The 24706-nt window shown below is 38.7% G+C and overlaps 1 protein-coding gene across 3 annotated transcripts in view; it reads left to right on the forward strand.

The window, feature by feature from the left end:
* Positions 1-24706, forward strand: part of CNOT10 (CCR4-NOT transcription complex subunit 10) — a 78312-nt gene that overhangs the window by 46442 nt on the left and 7164 nt on the right. For 2 of the 3 annotated variants that reach the window (XM_044252758.1, XM_044252760.1), the window contains exons 11-14: positions 233-354; positions 1577-1753; positions 2892-2972; positions 21735-21848. In XM_044252758.1, the coding sequence (XP_044108693.1) occupies positions 233-354; positions 1577-1753; positions 2892-2972; positions 21735-21848 (494 nt within the window). The remainder of the gene's footprint in view (positions 1-232; positions 355-1576; positions 1754-2891; positions 2973-21734; positions 21849-24706) is intronic. The other variant, XM_044252759.1, reaches the window with a different exon arrangement.

The following is a 24706-nucleotide window of genomic DNA, read 5'->3' on the forward strand; positions in this document are numbered from 1 at the left end:
TTCTTGAATGGCCTTTTTTCCTTAGTATTACCTCAGACTTAATATTAAAATATGGCATGTATCACAGAGCTCCTGCTTCATGTACTAACTACCCTTCAGTATGGAACATCCTTCTCTCTACATCAGTGGATCTTAGGAACTTCCTTGGAGTAACTGGAAAAGTATTAGATCATTTTTCACATCCTGTCTTAAAATTGCACTAAATTAATTGGAAATTATTTGTATTTTGTAGACTGCTGAACAAGAAACTAAAGGCCTTCCGAGTAAGAAAGGAATTGTACAGTCTATTGTTGGTCAAGGCTATCATCGTAAAATAGTTCTGGCATCACAGTCCATACAGAATACTGTATATAAGTAAGTATTTTGCAAAGAGGAAGTCTAGATATTTAACATTGTTTCACATAATATTATTTATGTATAAAAATAGGCAAAAGACTTATCACTTCATGGGAGGAACCACTTTGTAGCTAGATTTTATTGCTACTTCAACAAGTACATACCCTGTATAGGTTCACAGTGAGTATTACCTGATACAGGATTTCATTTTATTACATCTGTGCTGAAACTGTTGATGGCCTGAGAGACCCTGGTCTATTCAGTACCATTATTCACAATGTCCAGAAGAGGGCATCTTGATGTTTCCTTTATATATAATTTATTATATAATTTATCATTGATGCTTTTTATTTAGGTGTTTTCTTATAGTCCCTAAAACTAAGTATTTAGAAAGAAAAGTACTAATAATACACAAAGTAACCAAAGCATTAGAAGCTGTCACATGTAAACCTTCAATAACTTTTAAATATGAACATTTTTATCTTGTATAAAGATTCCAATTTGGAGTTGCTGTTATTTCTAAAGTAGTAAGCTTTGTAAAAAATTTGCTATAGTTTTACTTTTCTAAAAAATAAAATTGTTCCACTGCCATTTAAAAATTCTCCCAAAGTTTTAATAATAGTAACTGGCACACAGTAGTTTGGTCTTAGTTTATTTCAGCCATAATGCACTTTTCTTTTAAAGGCTTATGATGAAGGATCATCTTCTTACAATTTCAAAATTACTACTGCTTTTCACCTTTATTTTCCTAATAAAGATTAGTTTGGTGTATTGAACAATAGAAAGTTATGTAAAATCTCAAAAAAATTATAAGACAAAACTTAGAAGTATTTTCAAAATGAGATCAACCAAAATGAGACTCAAAGGTGAATATCTATGTTCTTTCCAATTCTTACTGTACTTGCCCTGGTCCTCACTAGTTTTCCTTGTCTATAACTCTTCTGTTACATTAAAACAACATTACAGATAACCTTTAAGCTGGTTTCCATCCTTAATCCCATTCCTAGAGTACAATTTATGTGATGTTTTTACTTGCTATATATTATTCATACGTTTTTAAATTTTATATGTAATATTTAGGATTTAGGTTCTTTAGGATTCTCTTATAACTGCTTTTTTTCAAATTTCTACCTGTCGGCAAATTTTCATTTACAGTTATATTGGTTTTTTTCCTGATACTAGAAAAGTCTTATTTATTTTTAAGTTATTTACTGAGCTAATTTGGTTTTGTTTTTTTAAGTGATGGACAGTCTTCAGCCATTCCTGTAGCCAGTATGGAGTTTGCAGCCATTTGTCTCAGAAATGCCTTGTTGCTCTTACCCGAAGAACAGCAAGATCCAAAGCAGGAAAATGGGTCTAAAAATAGTAATCAATTAGGTGGGAACACGGAAAGCAGTGAAAGCAGTGAAACTTGCAGGTATTCTAATCCCTTTGGCCCCCTTTGGTGAAACCCCTTAGGACTTCATCAGTAAGCCTCTTTGTCCTTTAGATGAATTCCTAAAATCTGGAGCCTGAATTTCCTAAATCCCCTGTTTTGAATAATAAGAAAGGAAAGTATGAATGTTAAGTATTTCTGGAAGAGAGAAATAATTTGAAGACTGAGGAGAGAACCTTCGAAAAGGGGAAAGAAACAGCTTTTCTTTAACAGGAGGAGTATTTGTAAAGAAATCCTGTTGCTCTCAGAGAGGGCACTTTGTTTTTACGTTTGTTAAAATACCTAAATCCTGAAACTTCTCCTTTCTTTTTTTTTTTTATTATTTTTATTTTTTTAAAGATTTTTATTTACTTATTTGACAGACAGAGATCACAAGTAGGCAGAGAAGCAGGCAGATAGAGAGGGGCCTGCTGAGCAGAGAGCCCGATGTGGGACTCGATCCCAGGACCCTGAGATCATGACCTGAGCCGAAGGCAGCGGCTTAACCCACTGAGCCACCCAGGCGTCCCTTCTCCTTTCTTCTTAAGCTATGCCTTTTCTCGCACTATTTCATAAACCATTAACCTCCAGAATATTTCTATAGTTTTTTAGTATAAGTTAAATACTAACCAGTCTCTAGAAATTAAGAGAACTTTTGGTAATAATAAAACACCATTATATATAAAGTTCTTTTTGCACATGGCACCTTTAAATTGAAGTGTTTCATTCCAGTGTCTTTTGTTGATTTTGATAGAAATATATGTATTAAAGAAAATTTGAAACAAAATTACAGGGGGTTTTGTTTTTTTCCTCCATCAGGGGGCTATGTTTTGCTGTAGTTGATAAAAAGCAATCAGAAGACCAAGAAACGTGTGAAAATACAGGAGTGGTTTCCTTTGTAGAGATACTATTTACAATTAGAAATTTTTAGAAACAGTATTTTGTACTAGGGGAAAGAAACTGAAATACAATATATCTTTAACACACTGGTTATACCAACCTACTAAGCAGTTTGCATTTGTTTTTTTTGGCTCTTCTTTATGTTTGGCATAAACAATTGCATGTGAGTGGGGAGAGGGAAACAATTTTATATTTAATTGTTTATTTGCTTTTCATAATTTAGAGTCTATCTTTATTTTAGCAGTAAAAGCCATGACGGAGATAAATTCATTCCAGCTCCACCTTCTTCGCCATTGAGAAAACAAGAATTAGAAAACTTAAAGTGAGTATCTAAACAAAATTAGTATAGCAACTAGTGTACATTATTTCCAATCTTTGTTAATGTTATGAATTACATTGATAGAATATCAAATGTTAAACCAACCTTTCAATCCTGTGATAAACCCCGCTAGTCAGAATGTGTTATTTTTTTTTTATAAATTGTTGGATTCAATTTATTAATATTTTGCCAAGAATACTTACTTCTTGGGTACCTCACTGGCTCAGTTGGTGGAGCATGCAACTCTTGATCTTGGGGTTCTGAGTTTGAGCCCCATGTTGGGTATAGAGATTACTTAAAAATAAAATCTTGCAGGGGGGTGGGAGGTTGGGGTACCAGGTTGTGGGTATTATAGAGGGCACGGCTTGCATGGAGCACTGGGTGTGGTGAAAAAATAATGAATGCTGTTTTTCTGAAAATAAATAAATTGGAAAAAAAAAATCTTGATGGGTGCTGGGTGGCTTAGTCATTATGTGGCTGCTTTCAGCTCAGGTCGTGATTCCAGAATCTTGGGATCTAGCCCCACATCTGACTCCCCACTCAGCGGGAAGCCTGCTTCTCCCTTGTGCACTCCTCCCTGCTTGTGTTCCCGCTCTCACTGTGTCTCTCTCTGTCAAATAAATAAATAAAATCTTAAAAAAAATAAAATCTTGAAAGAGAAAAGCCATCTTTTATATTCAGCAAGATAATTACCACTTTCAGCTGATTCTAGTTTCCATAAGATACCATTTTTCTTCATTCTGAGGCTCTTCTTTCAACATTTCTTACAATATAGGTCTTAATTTTCATAGGTTTTTTGGTTTTTGTTTTTATACTTTTAGCTTTATTTTTTTTTTTTAATATTATTTATTTATTTATTTGACAGAGAGAGATCACAAATAGGCAGAGAGGCAGGCAGAGAGAGAGAGGAGGAAGCAGGCTCCCCGCTGAGCAGGGAGCCCGATGCGGGACTCGATCCCAGGACCCCGAGATCATGACCTGAGCCGAAGGCAGCAGCTTAACCCACTGAGCCACCCAGGCGCCCCTATACTTTTAGCTTTAAATTTACAGTTGTTGGGTGCCTGGGTAGCTCAGTTGTTAAGCATCTGCCTTTGGCTCAGGTCATGATTCCAGGGTCCTGGGATTGAGCCCCACATTGGGCTCCCTCCTTGGCAGGAAGCCTGCCTTTCCCTTTCCCACTCCCTCTGTTTGTGTTCCCTCTCTGGCTGTCTCTTTCTGTGTCCAAAAATAAATAAATAAATAAATCTACAATTGTCTTTATTTCATGTTCATTCTTAGAGGATATTTTTGCTAAAAATAGAACTCTTGGTTGGTAGTTTGTTTTTCCCTTTCACTGAGTTCTTCGAAGAGGTCACTGCATTATCTTCAACCTCTGTTATTTGTGATTAGAAGTTTATAGTCATTCTACAGAGGTGCCATTTTTCTATCTATAGATTACCTCTGTTTTTCAGCAATTAGACTGATGAGTCTGAGTGTGATTTTCTTCATTTTTACTGTTAGAGTTAGCTGACTTTAAGTCTATAAATTTATCTTTCAACTAATTTGATATATTTTCACCATAATTTCTTCATATTATTTCTGGAGCTAGGCTGAACAATACAGCATTACTTTTAAAAATGATTTCAGTAGGGTCACCTGGGTGGCTCAGTGGGTTAAGCCTCTGCCTTCCGCTCAGGTTGTGATCTCAGGGTCCTGGGATCAAGCCCTGCATCTGGCTCTCTGCTCGGCAGGGAGCCTGCTTCCCCCTCTTCTCTGCCTACTTTGGATCTCTCTCTCTGTCAAATAAAGACATAAAATCTTTTTTAAAAAAATGATTTTAGTAATAGAATTGAAAATTAAAATGAAAAGAAAGAGGGGCGCCTGGGTGGCTCAGTGGGTTAAGCTGCTGTCTTCGGCTCGGGTCATGATCTCAGGGTCCTGGGATCGAGTCCTGCATCGGGCTCTCTGCTCAGCAGGGAGCCTGCTTCCCTCTCTCTCTCTGCCTGCTTCTCCATCTACTTGTGATTTCTCTCTGTCAAATAAATAAAATCTTTAAAAAAAAAAAATAAATAAAATAAAATGAAAAGAAAGAGCCATTATTTCTTTTACTAGAATTTTTACTATTTTTTAAGAGCCGTTATTTCTTATGTTTTTGCCTACTGCACAAGATTGACAAAAGTATATTTAAACGTATATATGTTGCTGGTAGCATTGTAAATTGATGGATTACTTTTGGAAACATTTCATTTATTCCCATTTTTTTTTTAACAGTGCTAGCCATGTAAAAGGTACAGAGAAATTAGAGATAGAGGGAAAAAACACTGCCTTCAAAAAGAAGGGTGCCTCAGTGGCTCAGTTGGTTAAGCAACTGCCTTCAGCTCAGGTTGTGGTTCTAGAGCCCTGGGATCAAGCCCATTGTCCGGCTCCTTGCTCATTGGGGAGCCTGAATCTCCCTCTACCTTCTACTCTACCTGATTGTGCATAATCTCTCTCTCTCTAACAAATAAATAAATAAAATTAAACAAAGAAAACAAAAGCAGATGGTGAGGAGCACCTCAGTGGCTCAGTCAGTTGAGTGTCCAACTCTTGATTTCAGCTCAGTTCTGATCTTCAGTTGTGCAATCAAACCCCACATGGGGCTCCACATCCAGTGGGGGGTCTACTTCTGTTCCCCTCTTCCTCTCCCCTTCCCCCAACTGGCATGCTCTCTGTCTCTCTTAAATAAATAAATCTTTTTTTTTTTTTTAAGCAGATGTCCAACACTTAGGAGAAAAAGATATTAATTAGTAGCTTAGTTATTAGGTGGTGAGATTTGGGGTGTCCCTTTTTTTCTTGTGATTGTACCCTGAGAAGTGAAAAATTACATCACTTTAAAATTTTGCATTTCTTTCAGTCTGCTCAAGGTGCTCAGTCTGATGCCAAGGTTTACTGATGGCTTACATTTTTTTTTCTGTGAACTGCCTATTTGTAGAATTTACCATATTCATATTGGGATTTTCATCCTTTTTTTTACAAGAGTTCTTATATATTATAGAAATTGGCCTTTGTTTATGATACTAGTTGTAAAACAGAATTTCATAAATATTCATGTAATGTGTAGAAAGGCCTTCTTGCCTCCAAGGATGGAACACACCCATGTGTTCTAGCATTTGTCACAATCACCAATCTAAATTTCTGTTTCATCTAGAATGTATTTTATAGCAATGAATAAAGTAGGGATCTATCTTTACTGTGTGTAATTTTTCATAGTATAATCCATTTGATTAACTTAACTTTAAAATCAAACATGAAACAACTATAAAATGTTAAGATTCTAGGTCTAAACAGTTTAAAATTATATTTTTATAAAACAACATATATATATTTATTTGCACAAAATAATTAGAGGGCTCTATGTCAAAACCTTCATGGTGGTTATCCCTGAATGGTGGAATAACTGATGATTTTTATTTTCTTATGGGGTATCTGTTTTTTCTAATTCTTTAAAAAGGAAGATATTTCATTAATGTTAGCGATGCCCCTCCTTGCATATCTAGTATTTTTGGAGGAAGATTGGCCAGTGGATGTATTCTTTTCTCTCTCTCTCTCTCTCTTTTTTTCCCCCATTTATTTTTTTTTTAAAGACTTTATTTATTTATTTGACAGATGGAGATCACAAGTAGGCAGAGAAGCAGGCAGAGAGAGAGGAGGAAGCAGGCTCCCCGCTGAGCAGAGAGGCGGATGCAGGGCTCGATCCCAGAACTCTGGGACCATGACCTGAGCTGAAGGCAGGGGCCCTAACCCACTGAGCCACCCAGGCGCCCCTTTTTCCCCCATTTAAATAAAGATGTGCCCTGGGGCACCTGGGTGGCTCAGTGGATTAAATAAAGATATGCCCTTTTCATTTTTCTTTTATTTTTTAAGATTTTTATTCATTTATTTTGAGAGGGAGGTGATTTATTAATTATAATAATTATAATCATTAATTAGTAAGTTATTTATTTGTTTGTTTTGTGTGTGAGAGAGAGAAAAGGAGAGAGGGTGCTTGTGTGGACAGGAGGAGGGGCAGAGGGAGAGAGAGTCTCAAACAGACTCCACACTGAGTGAAGAGTCTTGACACAGTGCCCAGTCCCACAACCCCAAGATCATGACCTGAGCTGAATTCGAGTCAGACGCTTAACTGACAGAGCCACCCAGATGCCCCCAAGATGTGCCCTTTTCCTGATCATATCCTGTCAGATCAGTGTGTTTATGATAGGGCATTGCTGTCCTTGAGCACAGGGCTCTATGCACCATTCTCACCTAGACAACAACTTTTTATTTCTTTATTTTATTCTATTGAGGTATACCAGAAATTCTCTCTTTGCATTAATACCCCTCTCTGTCCTGGGTTTTATTATCAGGAGGAAGGAATTAATCCTCTGATTATATGGGGATTAAATCTTTAGTTCAGTTAGAAATGAATTGGTCAGGGCGCCTGGGTGGCTCAGTGGGTTAAGCTGCTGCCTTCGGCTCAGGTCATGATCTCAGGGTCCTGGGATCGAGTCCTACATCGGGCTCTCTGCTCGGCAGAGAGCTTCCCTCTCTCTCTCTCTCTGCCTGCCTCTCCATCTACTTGTGATCTCTCTCTGTCAAATAAACAAATAAAATCTTTAAAAAAAAAAAAGAAATGAATTGGTCATATAAGATTTTGAAAGTAAAGTTTTGGTTTTTTGAAACTTGACAAAGTTAATTAAATGTTTCCTTGGGGCGCCTTGGTGGCTTAGTCTGTGAGCATCTGCCTTTGGCTCAGGCCATGATCCCAAGGTCCTGGGATCGAGCACTGCACCGGGCTTTCTGCTCTGTGGGGAACCTGCCTCTCCCTCTTCTCACTGCTTGTGCTCTGTCTTGCTGTCTCTCTCTCTCAAAAAAAAATAAAATCTTTAAAAAAAAAATGTTTCTTGGGCGCCTGGATGGCTCAGTGGGTTAAGCCACTGCCTTCGGCTCAGGTCATGATCTCAGGGTCCTGGGATCGAGTCCCGCATCGGGCTCTGCTCAGCAGGGAGCCTGCTTCCTCCTCTCTCTCTCTGCCTGCCTCTCTGCCTACTTATGATCTGTCTCTGTCAAATAAATAAATAAAATCTTTAAAAAAAATGTTTCTTCAATAATCTTTAGTTATATTAAAATCTCTTGAATTCTCAGATGACCCATAAGATAGCAAGGAGAGAAAAGTACTATAACAAATTACCAGTAAAGGGACACTTCTGTGGTTCAATCGGTTAAGTGTCTGACTCTTGATTTCAGCTCAGGTAATGATCTTAGGGTCGTGGGAGCTCTGCACTCAGCCTGGAGTTTGCTTCCCTCATGCACATGCTCTTTTTCTCTCTCTCTCAAGTAAATAAATCTTAAAAAAAAAAAAATTAGCAGTGAAACAACAGCAGTAACAAAATATACAGAAGAATGTTGCCAGAGTGAAATAAAATTGAATTTTTAAAAAGCAGTGAAATTCCAACATACTACTAAAACTTACCATGCTAGATTTTTGTCCTAAATGAAAATTTGTAAAAACAAAGCAAATTGGGGTGCGTGGGTGGCTCAGTGGGTTAAAGCCTCTGCCTTCGGCTCAGGTCATGATCTCAGGGTCTTGGGATGGAGCCCCACATCAGGGTCCCTGCTGCAGAGAGCCTGCTTCTCTCTCTCCCTCTGCCTGCCACTCTGCTTACTTGTGCTCTCTATCTCTCTGTCAATTAAATAAATAAAATCTTTAAAAAAAAAAAAAAGGCAAATTAAGTAAAGCTAGACCGTACTTGGTATAAAGTGAGCTTGTGGGAATGAGGTGGATTATAGTGATCAGCCAGTACGGTATTAGGGAAAATGCTTTAATTTGCCCAAAAAAATGTACTGTTTTTCCTCCAGTATTCCTAATGTTTTCTAGAGATATCTCTCTTTATGGAGCCACCTACATTTTATATTTATCTAAGGGTTTCATCTATTTTTTTTTTTTAAGATTTTATTTATTTATCAGAGAGAGAGAGGGGGAGAGAGCAAGCACAGGCAGGCAGAGGCAGAGGGAGAAGCAGGCTCCCTGCTGAGCAAGGAGCCCGATGTGGGACTCGATCCCAGGACGCTGGGATCATGACCCGAGCCGAAGGCAGCTGCTTAACCAACTGAGCCACCCAGGCGTCCCATGGGTTTCATCTATTTTTAATAGGTTATTATATGTGATAAAAATCTCAGTACAAAAAGTTATATAGTATAGGGTGCCTGGCTGGCCCAGAAGAATGTGTGACTCTTGATCCCAGGGTCATGAAGTTTGAATTCTGTGTTAACGTATATAGATTACTTAAAAATAAAATCTTAAAATGAAAAAATACTGTATGGTATAAGTAAAATTTGTTACTTTCCTCTGTTTCCAAGATCTTCCAGTCCTCTGTTTCCAAGATCTTCCCTGAGGGCCAACCAATAGAATTGCATTATATGGATATGACATACTTTATCATTCCTTTATATTTAGCTGTGTTTTTGTTTTGTTTTTTTGTTTGTTTGTTTTTAAGATTTTATTTATTTATTTGACAGATCACAAGTAGGCAGAGAGGCAGGCAGAGAGAGAGAGAGAGAGGAGGAAGCAGGCTCCCTGCCAAGCAGAGAGCCCGATGCGGGACTCGATCCCAGGACCCTGAGATCATGACCCGAGCCGAAGGCAGCGGTTTAACCCACTGAGCCACCCAGGCGCCCTGTTTTGTTTTGTTTTTATGATCTTATTTATTTGACGGGGAGAGCGAGAGAGAGAGATCACAAGTAGGCAGAGAGGTAGGGGGAAGCGGACTCCCTGCTAAGCAGAGAGCCCGAACCAGGGCCTGATCCCAGGACCCTGAGATCATAACCTGAGCTGAAGACAGAGGATTAACCCACTGAGCCACCCAGGCACCCCTATTTAGCTGTTTTAATGTTTCAGTCTTTGATGTTACAAATACTGCAGTGAATATCATTATATACAGTTTTTAAGGAGAATCCTTAATGAATAAGGTATTTTAAACAATTTTTAAATTTGATTTAATTTTTACAATTTGTTTTTTGAGTACTAATCTTAGGATGGCTTTATGCCATTTAACAAGTATATTATTCTCTAATGGCTGAACAGCTGCAGAGTTGTGTAAATTAATTTTGCCTTTTGAAAGTGGCATTAAAGAGAAGAGTATGTGCAGAGTGGCATACTCCCTCTCTGAATTTTGTTCCCTTCATGGCGTAACTCTTTGCTTTCCATGTGCCTTAGTAGGAGGAATGATGATTTTTAGAGAAAATAAAATTGCTTCCTCATTTTCCTGGAAAGGGGCAAAGGGTCTCCATAGGGAATTCCATCATCATAAAGTGAGGTAAGGATGGGTTTGCTGGTATATATTAACCTTTCTTCTTATGGAGCAGATGGGAGAAAGGAAATGGAACAAGATGGAAGGAGCCTTAGGGTAGATTTATAAAAAGAGCTGCTATGCAAGACAGTAGTAATGGTAATGTGGAGACAAATGGTGCAGGGAGGGAGTTCTAAAAGATTTGTGTCGTAATTTTCAAAGCTGTAAAAGCTCATAATACATTTGGGCGTGTTAAAGGGCAGTTCTGTGGCAAGAGCCAGCTGTCTTCTGTAGAAGGAAGGAGACGGAGTACATTGGTTTTCTGTTAAGATCATGAAATTCTTAGAGATTTCATCTATTTCTGACCTGAATTCTTTATGTGATTGGAAATGTGTGTGACTAGTGTATAGTTTAGTTTTTATGGACTATTATATTTGACCCCTTGTGCCCTATGATACCCAAGACAGCAATGTAAAACCTCATTTCCTATTTCCAGCATAACTAATATGCAGTAAATTATCGTGAGTGTTCTATTGGCCACTTCTTATGGTATGGGTTCACAGCCTCTTGAGTACTTCCCTTTTTTTTTCATTTGTATATAGATAAAGATGGCTTCCAAAAAATATTTCTAACCAAGTTTCAAGTATGTTTTTGAAGACAGATGACACCTGAAGCAATTGTGAGATTCTATATTAGAATTAAGATAGTTTTCAGAATAATATTCTCACAGTTAAAACAGAAGTTTGCTCCACATTAGGAAGTGTCTCAGAAATCAACTAAGCATTTTAATTGTGAGGCTCAGATGAACAGATGAACACTGTTAGAGTATTGTTCAGTTCCTGAATCATTCAGAGCTCTGCAAAAGCATTAGTTTCATTCAGTTAGGAAAGCACATGCACACACACATGTGTGCACACATTCTACAGCCTTAAATTAAGTAAATGCTATGACTTTAAATTTTCAAAATTAAAGGTTATTCTGTTTTTAGGTATTTACCCAAGATAAATGAAAACTTGTGCATATAATAAAACATAGCAGCTTTATAGAGAAAAACTAGAAATAGTCCACGTAACCATTAGGAAGAGAACAGATAACTAAATTATAACCACTGTATATACTGGAATACTATTCAGCTATAAAAAGCAACAAATTAAAGATACACAACATCATTATGAATGAATCTCAGAACTACTGTATGATTCCATTTATGCCATTTATATGGCAGGCAAAGCTATACTAAACTGATTTATGTTGATCGAAATCAGAGCAGTGGTTGGGAGGAATTAACTTGAAGAATTTTTCTGCAGTGATAGAAATGTTCTGTATCTTAAAAAAAAAAAAAAAAGAAAGGTTCTGTATCTTAATTGGGCTGGTAGTTACATGTATATATTCGAATTCATCAAACTGTACACTTAAAGTGATGCATTTTAGTATATATAAATTATATCATTAAAATTACAATGTATTGGAGGATCTGGGTGGCTCAGTCAGCAGAGCATGTGAGTTTTGATCTCAGGATTGTGAGTTTGAGCCCCATGTTGGGTGTAGAGATCACTAAAAATATTTTGGAAAAAAAAAAAAAGATGTTAAGGTATTTTGAAGTCTTACAAAAATTAATATAATTCTAAGTATATTCTTTTGAGGGGTGCCTGGATCACTCAATCAGTTAAGCATCTGCCTTTGGCTTAGGTCATATCTCAGGGTTCTGGGATTGAGCCCTACATCAGGTTCTCTCTGCTCAGCAGGATTCCACTTCTCCCTCTGTGCTCTCTCAATCCCTCTCCCTCTTTCTCCCTCCATCTCAAATAATAAAATAAAATAAAAATATATTCTTTTGGGAAATATAATTTAACCACTAATGATTAATACATGGTCAGTTTCCTTTACATATCACTTATCAAGTAGGAGGACATGGAAAATTTCATTTTCTTAACAACACAGAACCATTTTGTATTTAGCATGTATTCTGCAGACCCTAAGTTTACAGAATCCTGAACCAGAGCTACTTACCAGGTCACTACTAAGCCCATGAAAGGCACACTGTTTAAGTGTATGGTACAACAAGGGATTTCAAAACTTACTACCAAAAACAATGTGAAATGTATCAGTGATTTTTATATTGATGATATGTTGAAATGATAGACATAGTGGGTTATTTTAAATACATTAAAACTATTTTAAATACATTAAGCATCTGCCTTCAGCTCAGGTCATGATCCCAGGGTCCTGGGTTTGAGCCCCACATCAGGCTCCCTGCTCAGCAGGAAGCCTACTTCTCCCTCTCCCACTCCCCCTGCTTCTATTCCCTCTCTCACTGTTTCTCTCTCTGTCAAAGAAATAAAATCTTTGGGGGAAAAAAATGTAGACAGTAGGAGCATGGTTAAGCGCTTGCCTTCAGCTCAGGTCATGATCCCAGGGTGCTGGGAGTGAACCCTGTGTCAGGCTTTCTGCTCCATGGGGGATTCTGCTTCTTCACACTCTGCCCCTCCCCTTGCTCACATGCCTACACTCCTTCTATCATTCACTCACTCTCTCAAATAAATAAATAAAATCTTTTTTAAAAAAGAATGTAGACACTTGTGCAGGATTGATATTTTGACCATCTGCTTTAAGTATTAATGTTGCCACATGCATTTGAGAGATAATGATTTTCTTATACAATGACTATATTAAAAGGGTATACTTTTAAGATCTTATTTAACAAACATTTATTGACTTCTACTGATACCTTAAATTTTTAAAACACTTATTGAGATATAATTCACAGACCATGCAATCTCCCCATTTAAAATTTACAACCCACTGGTTTTTTAAAAAGATTTTATTTATTTATTTGACAGAGAGAGATCACAATAAATAAAAAGATTTTATTTATTTATTTGACAGAGGCAGGCAGAGAGTGGGGGGAGGCAGGCTCCCTGCTGAGCAGAGGGCCTGATGGGCCCTGATCCCAGGATCCTGAGATCATGACCTGAGCCAAAGGGGGAGGCCCAACCCACTGAGCCACTAGGCACTCCATCCACTACTTTTTAAGTATAGTCACCGAATTGTGCAGCCATTACCACAGTCAATTTTAGAACATTTTCATCACCTCAAAAGAAACTGTGCACCCTCTAGGTGTCATCCCTTTGTACCAATCTACTCCCCAGCTCTATTTAAGTTATTTTCTAGAGGCACCTGGGTGGCACAGTTGGTTAAGCCACTGCCTTTGGCTCAGGTCATGATCCTGGATTCCCAGGATCAAGTCCCGCATCGGGCTCCCAGCTCTTTGGGGAGTCTGCTTCTCCCTCTGACCTTCTCCCCTCTCATGTTCTCTCTCTCTCTCTTTCAAAAGAAATAAATAAAATCTTTTAAAAAAAATAAAAATAATTTATTTTCTAAAAGCTCTATAGATTTTTCTATTCTGGACTTTCATATGAATGGAATCAGTGTTGTGGGCTTTAATGACTGGCTTCTCTTTCACTTAGGATGTTTTCAAGGTTTACCCAAGTTGTAGCATATATCATATTTGTTTTTGTAGCTGAATAGTATTTCATTGTATAAGTATACCACATTTTGTTTATCCTTTCATTCATTGAAAGACATTTGGATTGTTTGTCCTTTTTTAAAAAAATTTTCAGGACTTCTGGGTGGCTCAGTTAATCATCTGCCTTGGGCTCAGGTCTTTATTCCAGAGACCTGGGATCAAGTCCCATATTCGGCTCCTTGCTCAGTAGGGATCCACTCTGCCTGCTTGTCCTCTCTTTCCCTCTATCAAATAAATAAAATCTTTTTTAAAAAATATATTTTTTAAAGATTTATTATTTATTTGACAGATCACAAGTAGGCAGAGAGGCAGGCAGAAGAAGAGGAAGGGAAGTAGGCTCCCTGCTGAGCAGAGAGCCCAATGCGGGGCTCGATCCCATGACCCCGGGATCACGACCGGCGCTGAAGGCAGTGGCTTTAACCCACTGAGCCACCCAGGCGCCCCTAAAAATATATATTTTTAAGAATTTTTTAAAGTAGGGGCTCCTGGGTGGCTCAGTGGGTTAAGCCACTGCCTTTGGCTCAGGTCATAATCTCGGGGTCTTGGGATCAAGTCCCACATGGAGCTCTCTGCTCAGCAGGGAGCCTGCTTCCCTCCCTTCTCTGCCTGCCTCTCTGTCTACTTGTGATCTCTCTGTCAAATAAATAAAATCTTTAAAAAAAAATTTTTTTTTTTTTTAAGTAATATCTATACCCAATGTGGGGCTTGAACTTAAGATCCTGATATCAAAAGTCACTTGTTCTACTGACTAAGCCAGTCAGACACCCCTTGTCTTTACGCTATTACGAATAATGCTGCTGTATACATTTGTGTACAAATGTTTGTGCAGGCATATGTTTTTCTGTTTCTCGGGTATATACCTAGAAGTAGAATTGCTGGATCATAAAGTAATTCTGTTCAATCACTTGAGGAATTGCCAGACTGTTTTCTAAATGGCTGTACTATTTTATAATCCCACCAGCAGTGTGTGAGTATTTCAGTTCACATTCTCACTAGTATTTGTTATTGCCCATCTTTTTGATTATACATTGTGGAAGGTGTGAAGTGGTATCTCATTTGCTTTGATTTACATTTCCCTGAAAATGATGTTGGGCTTCTTTTCTGCTTATTGGGCATTTGTATATCTTCTTTGGAGAAATGTTTATTCAGATCCTCTGCCTTTTTTTTTTTTTTTTAAAGATTTTATTTATTTATTTGACAGAGAGAGATCACAAGTAGGCAGAGAGGCAGGCAGAGAGAGAGAGAGGAGGAAGCAGGCTCCCTGCTGAGCAGAGAGTCCGATGCGGGACTCGACCCCAGGACCCTGAGATCATGACCTGAGCCGAAGGCAGCGGCTTAACACACTGAGCCACCCAGGCGCCCCCTCTGCCTGTTTTTTAATTGGGTTATTTTACTATTGAGTTTTAAGAGTGCTTTATACATTCTAGACAGAAGACCCTTTTCAGATACATGATTTACAAATATTTTTTTTTCATGACTTGAGCCAAAGGCAGAGGCTTTAACCCACTGAGCCACCCAGGCACCCCAAGTTTTTTCATTTAATTGAGGTTTAAAAAACAAAATTGAAGGAAAAGTTTTTCATTTTGATGTTCAACTTCCCTATTTCTTTTCAAGATTTATTTATTTTAGAGAATGTGAATGGGGGGACAGAGGGAGAGAAATCCTCTCGCAGACTCCGCAGTGAACATGCAGCCCAACATGGGTCCAATCCCAGGACCCTGTGAGATCATGACCAGAGCTGAAATCAAGAGCCAAATAACTCAGCCACGTAGGCACCCCTTATTTTTTTCTTTTATTGACCATGCTTTTTGTGTCCCATCTAAGAGTCCTTCACCAAATTCAAGGTCATAAGGGTTTAACCCCTATGTTTTCTTCTAAGAGTTTTATAGTTTTACCTGTTAGATGTAGGACTTTCATCTCTTTTTCAGTTAATTTTTATATATGATATAAAGTAAGGGCTCAACCTAATTCTTTCACATGCTGGTACCTTATTAACAGGAAAGAAGTAAGTTCATAGGCTTAGTCATATAGTAACATTTTGTTGTTACACAGTGGTTTAATAATTGGCTTAGATATGTACTGATTTTTACATGTTGCATATTTTAGGACCTCTTCGTTATTCATTCCAAGATTCTGGTGTTAGCTGAACTTTTAATTTGTGAAACTAAAATGGAGCTGCTCTAGAACTTGCAAAAAAGTGTAACAGAACTGGAAAAGGGTAGGAAATAATTTGGGGGCCCACATAGCAAATGTCTGCATGGGAAATTAAAATCACAGCATATAGAATAAAAATGAAATTTCAGTTTGTCTTTTTTTTTTAATAAGGGGCTCAAAAATGGATAAAAGGAAGTGTTTGGATCAAATTTAATTAAACCCAGTTAAGTTATTTTAAGTATAAATTATAAAACTTTAATTAATTCATTTAGAATTTGATATAACACTTAGTAAATGATTTCCCATTCAGTTAAAGGGGACCTCCCATGACCCAGTGTTTTTGTGAGAAGATAAATCAAACAAATTGTTGATGACATAAATATTAAAATCAGTTCTGGTGTACCTAAGGAATCCAGGTTCTTTTGGTTTTAGCTTAGTGGTTATATTGTAGCTCGTAAGACATACCTAAAACAGAATTATGGCTAACAATCTTTTGAATCTCCTGTTGCTCTTACAGAGAGTGTGTGGTCCTGCTAAAATGTATCCACCTATAATCAATTCTACCAAAGAAGGAACCTGCACATGTGACATTTCCTTCACTCGTCAGTAGTGTTCATATTGGCAGGGTTCAAATAATTCTTCCGTGGTCTACCATTGCTGTGGAAGCCCATATGGCCACTGCTGACATTGGACAAATCCTTTAACCCCTATAGGTCTTACTTTTCTGTCAAATAAGTGAATTGGGTCGGATGATATTCAGGTCCCTTCTGTATATAAAATGCTGTGTCTGTGACTTCCTGAATCTTACTTGCTGCCTAGGCTAGGACTGGGTACATTGAGTTGCTAAATTTGGTTGAAAAAACTTTTTTCAGCTTCTTTCTGTTGGGCTTCTATTTGTTTTGGATTTGGGGTGTGTTTGTGAGTATGCTGCTTTTTGTACAGAACTGTTACTAGAAAAGCAAAATGTTTACAAAACATGTACAGTAAAAAATGTTTGAATTTTCTTAAGATTTGAATGTTGAGGGGCTCCTGGGTGACTCAGTTGTTTGGCTTCTGCCTTGGATTCAAGTCATGGTCCCTGAGTCCTGGGATCAAGCCCCGCATCAGGCTCCCTGCTCAGCAAGGGAGCTTGCTTCTCCCTCTCCCCCGCATGTATTCCTTTTCTCGCTCTCTGTCAAATAAATAAATAAAATCTTTAAAAAAAAAAATCGAAAGTTGACAAGTTTAACATTTCGAAATTACTGTAGATAATGGAAATTGCTTGAAAGACTTTTTTTTAAAGTAGGTTCCATGCCCGCTATAGGGCTCAAACTCACAACCCTGAGATCAAGAATCAAGAGCTCTACCAACTGAGCCAGCCAGGTGCCTGAATTTTCTTTTCTTTTTTTTTTTTTTTAATAGTATAATCTAGTACCATATTCAGCTTGGAAGAAATAATTATTATTTTTAAGATTTTATTTATTCATTTGAGAGAGAGAGGAAAAAAAAGCAGGCTTCCTGCCTAGCCTCCCATTGTGGGGCTCAGTCCCAAGACCTTGGGACGATGACCTGAACTGAAGGCAGATGCCCAACCAACTGAGCTACCCAAGCACCTCCCCTGATAGAAATTCTTCATTGGAATTTTTGGGCCAGTTTTTCAAACATATTTGCTATAAGATTGCTTTATAAGTTTATTTTCTTTTTACACATTTTGACTGACTAGATTTACCCCCATTTTAGCCTCTTTTAAAAAGGGTTAAACTATTTCAGACATTTGGTTTAGAGTCATTTAACTCACAGAATATGTGGCTTGGCAGATTTTAATGCCCAGTCTTATATGCCTTGCTGTAACTTGATGCTTTAAGGAAAGTCCCTACCCTCATTTCTTTCTTCTTTTTATTCTTTCCTTTCCGAGGGTTTGCATTCTGTGGACCTAGAGCAAGCTCCTCCCACATGTAGAGAAGAGAGTGTGGGGTTATGTCAGATCCTCCATGGCGTGGGGCGGGTAGGAGGTTGGGAAGCTAGTATGTCTCTTCCCTTGAGGTATAGTTCTTCCAGTCTGATGAACTGTCAAATCCACTGTGTGGTTGGTAAAGCAGATTGGACAGTGACTCGAGGAAATAGTGGGGTGGGGGGTGGGGGTTCAGTGTTTAAGTAACAACTCTCTAAAGTAAAGTGATTTCTCCAGGGGCTTAGTAGATTAGAGCTGTATGTGTTTCTAGTGTTACCACTCTGTAGGAATTATGCAGAATGGAGTGTTGCTTCCTAGAGGAAAAGGAGGATGAGTGGGGATGATGAGCCATTGGGGTAGATTGTGAGGCATTAAGGGAAAAGGGGCCATAAATGTTAGTTTTAGTTTTGTTCAATGAAACTTGCTTAATCCTGACAGCTCTTAATCCAAATGCCAGCCACAGAGTTCTGCGTTGACATATTTAAGTATTTTTGAAAAGAAAGATTATTATTAGAATCTTCTACCCTGTTGTGATTTGATAGGATATCTTCTGGGGAAAGAGGTACAAGTTGAGGAAACCATATTTTTACTTGGTATATAGCTGCAGTTTGGACTTCCTGAGCAGCAGAAACTGCCATCTTACATGACTGATTTCTGGACCCAAAGTGGGCTTGACAGTGGGCTGGAGCAGTAATAGCCCCCTACTGTCGGGAGAGGCCAGGGCAGGCTTTTCCCAGCAAGCCTGCCTGAGGTGTGGCTATCCTAGATGCTAGGCCCTAGAGCATGCAGGATGACTCTCATGTCTACGGGAGCTGGGAAGGAGGTGGCTTCGTCAGCAAGGCAGCCAGCCAACAAGACAGGTAGAGGTCTGGATGCCTGGAGCAGTAAGTCAAAAAATGTCTTCAGGGACGCCTGAGTGGCTCAGTGGGTTAAGCCGCTGCCTTCGGCTCAGGTCATGATCCCAGGGTTCTGGGATCGAGTCCTACATCGGGCTTCTTGCTCGGCAGGGAGCCTGCTTCTCCCTCTGCCTCTGCCTGCCTCTCTGTCTGCCTGTGCTCACTCGCTCTCTCTCCCTCTGTCTCTGACAAATAAATAAATAAAATCTTAAAAAAAAAAAAATGTCTTCAGTGATTACCTATTAAACACTTACTGTGCAGATGATGAGGAATTGCTCTATGTTAGTGCAGTAAACAAAAGATGGTGGGCTTCTGCTTTTAAGGAGCTTATGTTTTGCCCTGACCTTTGACCATGTCCCATTTGAAGATGGATATTAAACTTTATGATTTTCATTCATATAGATCCTGAGCTGATGGTTTTCTTAGGCCTTTGGAGCCTAGGCCTTAAAAGTCCTTTTCTTCATAAGCAATACTATGTCTGGCTGATGAGTGAGTCTTTATTGCCTTTTTAAAGTAGTACAAATAAGCCGAAAGAGGTAATTAAGTCACCCTAATCTCACAACACAGAGCTAAGCACTGAGGAGCTTCTGCACAGAGGAGATAACTAGCCAGTGCTTCCCTTCTTTGGGCCCTTGCTTTTTCCATCAGAGAGAAGATACCCCCTCACCCCCGCCGCCCGGCCAGGGGCTGTGGCCACAAGACAGTCTGGCTCATAAAGACGGCTTTTAGAAATACGGGGATATTGACCATAAGCTTGTCAAAAAAAAATCCCTTTAAGGAGGACATTACTTGTGTGTACTTACTCTGTTCTGCGAACAGGGTTTAGATTTTAAATTATGTGATCGGTAAGAAAATTTAAACTTTGGAGGGATGCTTGGGTGGCTCAGTGGGTTGGGTGATTGCCTTGGGCTTGGGTCATGATCTCAGGGTCCTAGGATCAAGCCCCACATCAGGCCCCCTGCTCAGTGGGAAGTCTGCTTGTCCCTCTCCCTCTGCCCCTCCCCCTGCTTGTGTTCTTTTGCTTGCTGTGCTTAGCTCCCAAATAAAATCTTCTTTAAAAATTTAAACTTTGAGGGGCACCTGGGTGGCTCAGTGGGGTTAAGCCTCTGCCTTCAGTTCAGGTCATGATCTTAGGTTCCTAGGATCAAACCCCGCATCAGGCTCTCTGCTCAGCAGAGAGCCTGCCTCCTCTCTCTCAGCCTGCCTCTCTGCCTACTTGTGATCTCTGTCTGTCAAATAAATAAATAAGTAAAATCTTTAAAAAAAAATTTTTTTTAAACTTTGAATTACGGGACGCCTGGGTGGCGCAGTTGGTTAAATGACTGCCTCCGGCTCAGGGCTTGATCCTGGAGTCCCGGGATCGAGTCCCACATCAGGCTCCCAGCTCCATGGGGAGTCTGCTTCTCCCTCTGACCTTCTCCTCGCTCATGCTCTCTCTCACTGTCTCTCTCTCTCAAATAAATAAATAAATAAATAAATAAATAATAAAAAAAATAAAATCTTAAACTTTGAATTACATTCTGTTTTCTTCCCTTTTAAAAAGACAAGCTTAAATACCTACATTTGTATGCATAGTTATGTATGCATTGGGAAAATCATAATGTAATCTTTTCTTTCTACTTCATTTTCAGGTAGTCTTGTGAACCAATAGTAAAGCAATATGATAGGATGGGAAGGGCAGTGAATTAGGAGTCCATGGTGTTGAATGTTGGTCCTAACTCTAATCACTCACTCTAAGCTAGAGAATATATTTAATGACTTTGGATTTCAAGCTCTATCTTCTTAAAACAAGGGACCACATTAGGCTCTCTTTCAGCCCCTACCATTGTAGCCTACGGCCGTAAATCTCAATTTCTTTGTGTCACTTCTGGGTCCAGTCTCCTTTTCTGTGTTGTGAGGAGCTGAAGGGACTATTTTGCCTTTAGTGGGGTAATTTTCCAAGGTTCCAACAACCAGGACTCATCCAGTGAAGAGGAAACAGCAGGCTATTTCTGGGTTTGCCAGCTGCACTTTTAGAAAGGCCATTTCTAGTAAGGGGTTTCAGATTTTTAGAAAACTGCAGGGCCGTGGGGGTTGCATTCTTCCTTAGACTGAAATTACAACCCAAATGCACTTAATGATACACATATGTACTGTAATTTGTAAACATAACTCAAAACCCTATATCTAAGTTGGGTCATTTGCGGTTGGCCGTTCAGACCTCATTTCTATTTGACAGCGGTTTATTTTAAGATTGCTTTTTGGAGCAGTTGTTTAACATTCAAGTGATCTATTAGTGTCAAGTCTTTAGCTAGACCTGTTTTAAATGAGCTGCCTGTTAAGTAGAAAACCAAACAGAAATTTAGCTTCCCAACGCAACTTAGCAAAGTCAATGTAACTTAAATGTTCTTATCTTCATGTGTATTTATTCAGCCTAATTTCTTTCTTGAATATTCATTTAGGGTAATAGTACGTGTATGAATGAAATTCTTTTAGTTACTCTTGATACTGTTGCTTAGCAAGAACTATAAACTTCTTAATAGATTCAGAGAATAACACTTTACAGTAAGCTAAATGGATTTTTTAGTGTGTTAATTGTGTTTCTTAGTGAAACAAGTTTGAAAGAATAGTATCTGCTTCTGGAGCTTTATTTCTGTATATTAAATGTTCTATGGGAAATAAATTCTCACTAGGCCATTAACTACATTATTTTTTTACAGGCTAAATATTTTAACTCCTTTCAGTTATTTTGTTGAAGATGGGAGTCATTTGGATGGAAGCTAAAGATGGTTTGGGTAGATAGCTACACTCTGCCTCAGATGGTAGTTTTATACATCATCCTAATTCTTAACCATTACTATTTTTCCTTCTTCTCTTCTTTCCTAGTGTCCAGATTGTCACAGCTATAATTAGGGTGTTCTTCCCTATTTAATTAACAAATGCGGCCATTGTCAATTTTGTAACTCAGGTTTTCAGCCCTTCTCTTTTGTGTTTCAGATGCTCCATACTTGCCTGTAGTGCTTACGTGGCTCTGGCTCTGGGTGATAACCTTATGGCTTTGAATCACGCAGATAAACTTCTTCAGCAGCCCAAGCTGTCAGGATCGCTTAAGTAAGTGTGACTTCCCCTGCTCTGTCCCAGGGTTATTTTGTTTGGAGGTTTTCAATTAGTTCATAGTACATATTGCGGCTCTTTACTCCCCCAGTGGGATATATTATCTAGACAAAGTAACTGACTGAAACATTAATTTGGTAGTTCTTTTCCCTTAACTGTATCTCAAGGATTAAGGGAAGTAGTGTTTGCTGCACTGAGTATTAGTAGGCAGGAACTTTGCACTGTCTAGTGGCAGCTACAAGCCCTGACTGGAGCATATTTTCACAAAGGGATCCCCAAAATAAGAGGAGTCCTCAGGAGGAAGACCAACAAAAAAAAGGAACTTAGTCAGCATCATAAATCTCCAAGGAATGCAATTTAAATAGACATAAGAATTCTGACTACATGAGTTTTATTCAAACTCTTCAAATGCCTCTTTAGTATTAGTGTCATTGTCATTCTAAAATTAGCTAAATAGCTCTTCTTTCCTTTCATGGATATTGAGTGAGATGCAGCATTTTTTGAATCTTTGTATGATGCCATGCTAAAAATTTCATTCAAAGCCACAAATACTCTGCTTATCGTTAGGACAGTTGTTTTTTCATTCATCCTGTGGATATATACCTATAATCTCCAAAATACAATTACTTTTGTCTTTTTGTGGTCTTTGTTTATAATGTACACTGCTTGCAATTGGGAAATCATACTCTGAGGAATAATTTTGTTGATGTTTATTTTTGTCTTTAAGAAAACTTACTACTGGGGCGCCTGGGTGGCTCAGTGGGTTAAGCCGCTGCCTTCGGCTCAGGTCATGATCTCAGGGTCCTGGGATCCAGTCCCGATCCGGCTCTCTGCTCAGCAGGGGGCCTGCTTCCCTTCCTCTCTCTCTGCCTGCCTCTCTGTCTACTGTGATCTCTCTCTGTCAAATAAATAAATAAAATCTTTAAAAAAAAAAAAAGAAAACTTACTACTTTATTCAAGCATCTAAAATTAACATTGATGAAGGTTGTTTCAGGCCAGTGTTTCCCAAACATACGCTGTGTCTCCAAAAAAAAAGGATAATTAAGAGAATATCCAGTAACTTAAGAGACTTTGCCACAGTCAACTATAAGAAAGCTCCTGCCCTTTGGGACGCCTGGGTGGCTCAGTTGGTTAAGCAGCTGCCCTCGGCTCAGGTCATGGTCCCAGCATCCTGGGATCGAGTCCCACATCGGGCTCCTTGCTCAGCGGGGAGCCTGCTTCTCCCTCTGCCTCTGCCTGCCATTCTGTCTGCCTGTGCTCGCTCGCTCTCCCTCTCTCTCTCTGATAAATAAATAAAATCTTTAAAAAAAAAAAAAAAAGAAAGCTCCTGCCCTTTTTTGAGAAAGCCTTGTCTAACATTCAGGCCTGGAGGGATCCCGAGTTCTAGTTCAAGGCCATGGTGTTGCCTCTGAGGGTACCACCACCCAACTCGGTGAAGTAGCAGCCCAGAGCCAGTGCCGCTGCCCTCGCTGTTGCCACTGCCGGACTCGGCGCTCAGGCTGTGGTGCATGTAGCCATTATGAGAGCAGTGTTTGGTTTGCTTTCCTTTTTTTACAAAAATGAAACACAAATCTTCCTTGCTTTTTCAAATCCTTTGGTCGACATTGTGGTCACTGTTAAATCCCAAGTAGATTCTTGGCATTTGGTGGAAGGTTTTAACTTTATCAACTTTTGAGGGATTGGCCAAGCTGTGTCTGGCGATTTCTTTTTTTAATTCTTGAGTTCTTAGGGGAAGGCTCCATAGCTCAGGGGTTAGAGCACTGGTCTTGTAATTCTTGAGTTCTTTTTCTTTCCCAAGTATTGGTTTCTTAATTATTAACAAGGCCACTGTCTTCCCAGTAAAGACAAGCAGGTGATTTTGCATTTGGCAGCTCACATACCACAGCAGATTTACCCCACAGCTTTTTGCTTTCTGTACACCCGGTCAAAGATTTTTTGTCTTTGGGTGTCATGAAGCATTTCATTTGGCTAAAAAAGGAATATGTTTTTTAAGTGAATTCACAGAAGACGATTTGAAGTAGTTCTTTGAATTTATATGTTTGTGTTTTGTAGTGATAGCTACTACTATCTAGATACTACTAGATAGTATCTACTAGATACTAATAGATACTACTTTAATTAAATTTTTAAATTTTCATATTTCAAAATATAATTGAAGTTACTGATTTCTTTAAAAGTTGTCATTTCTGTTAGGGTATTTGGTAGAGAAGTAAAATGAAAGGTCATTGCAGCCCCTGGCAATTAGAAGAAATTGCTTAATAAAGAGTTAAAGAACTCTTGAGTAGTTATTATGTGTAAATATCTAAAAAGGTTATATTGAAAAAAGCCTAAAATTTGAGGACTCAAGATAATGGGGACAGATTCATTTGTGGGCAGACTAGCTAGAGTAGGTGAGATGTAGCCGGCCATTTAAAAGGAGGAGTAGAGAGGTGGCTGACTGGCTCAGTTGGTAAAGCATGCAATTGTTGATATCAGTTTTGTGATTTCAAGCCACATGTTGAGTGTAGAGATTACTTGAAAATGAAATCTTAAAAATTAAAGGAGGAATTGACATTAACTTGTGGAGATGAGGCCAGGCTTGCCCAAGAAAGCCAGACCCTGCGGGAACAGCGGGTTTGCCCTGTCCAGGATACTGGCTGGTAGGAGCAGAGCAATTTTTGAGGGGGTAGGAATATTGACTGGACATAGAAAAGTGGCACCAAATTTGGAGAACTCTAAGTTGAAGAAAGTTCTGTTTTCAGGTAGGGAAAAGTCATTAAGATTTTTCCACAAGGGTATAATATATCTAATCCAGTTTTAGTTTTGAAAAATCAATCAGGTGATCATAGAGAAAAACGACCTGTATTTAAAAGACT

Source organism: Neovison vison, chromosome 6 (assembly GCF_020171115.1).
Source record: "Neovison vison isolate M4711 chromosome 6, ASM_NN_V1, whole genome shotgun sequence".
Lineage (NCBI taxonomy): Eukaryota > Metazoa > Chordata > Mammalia > Carnivora > Mustelidae > Neogale > Neogale vison.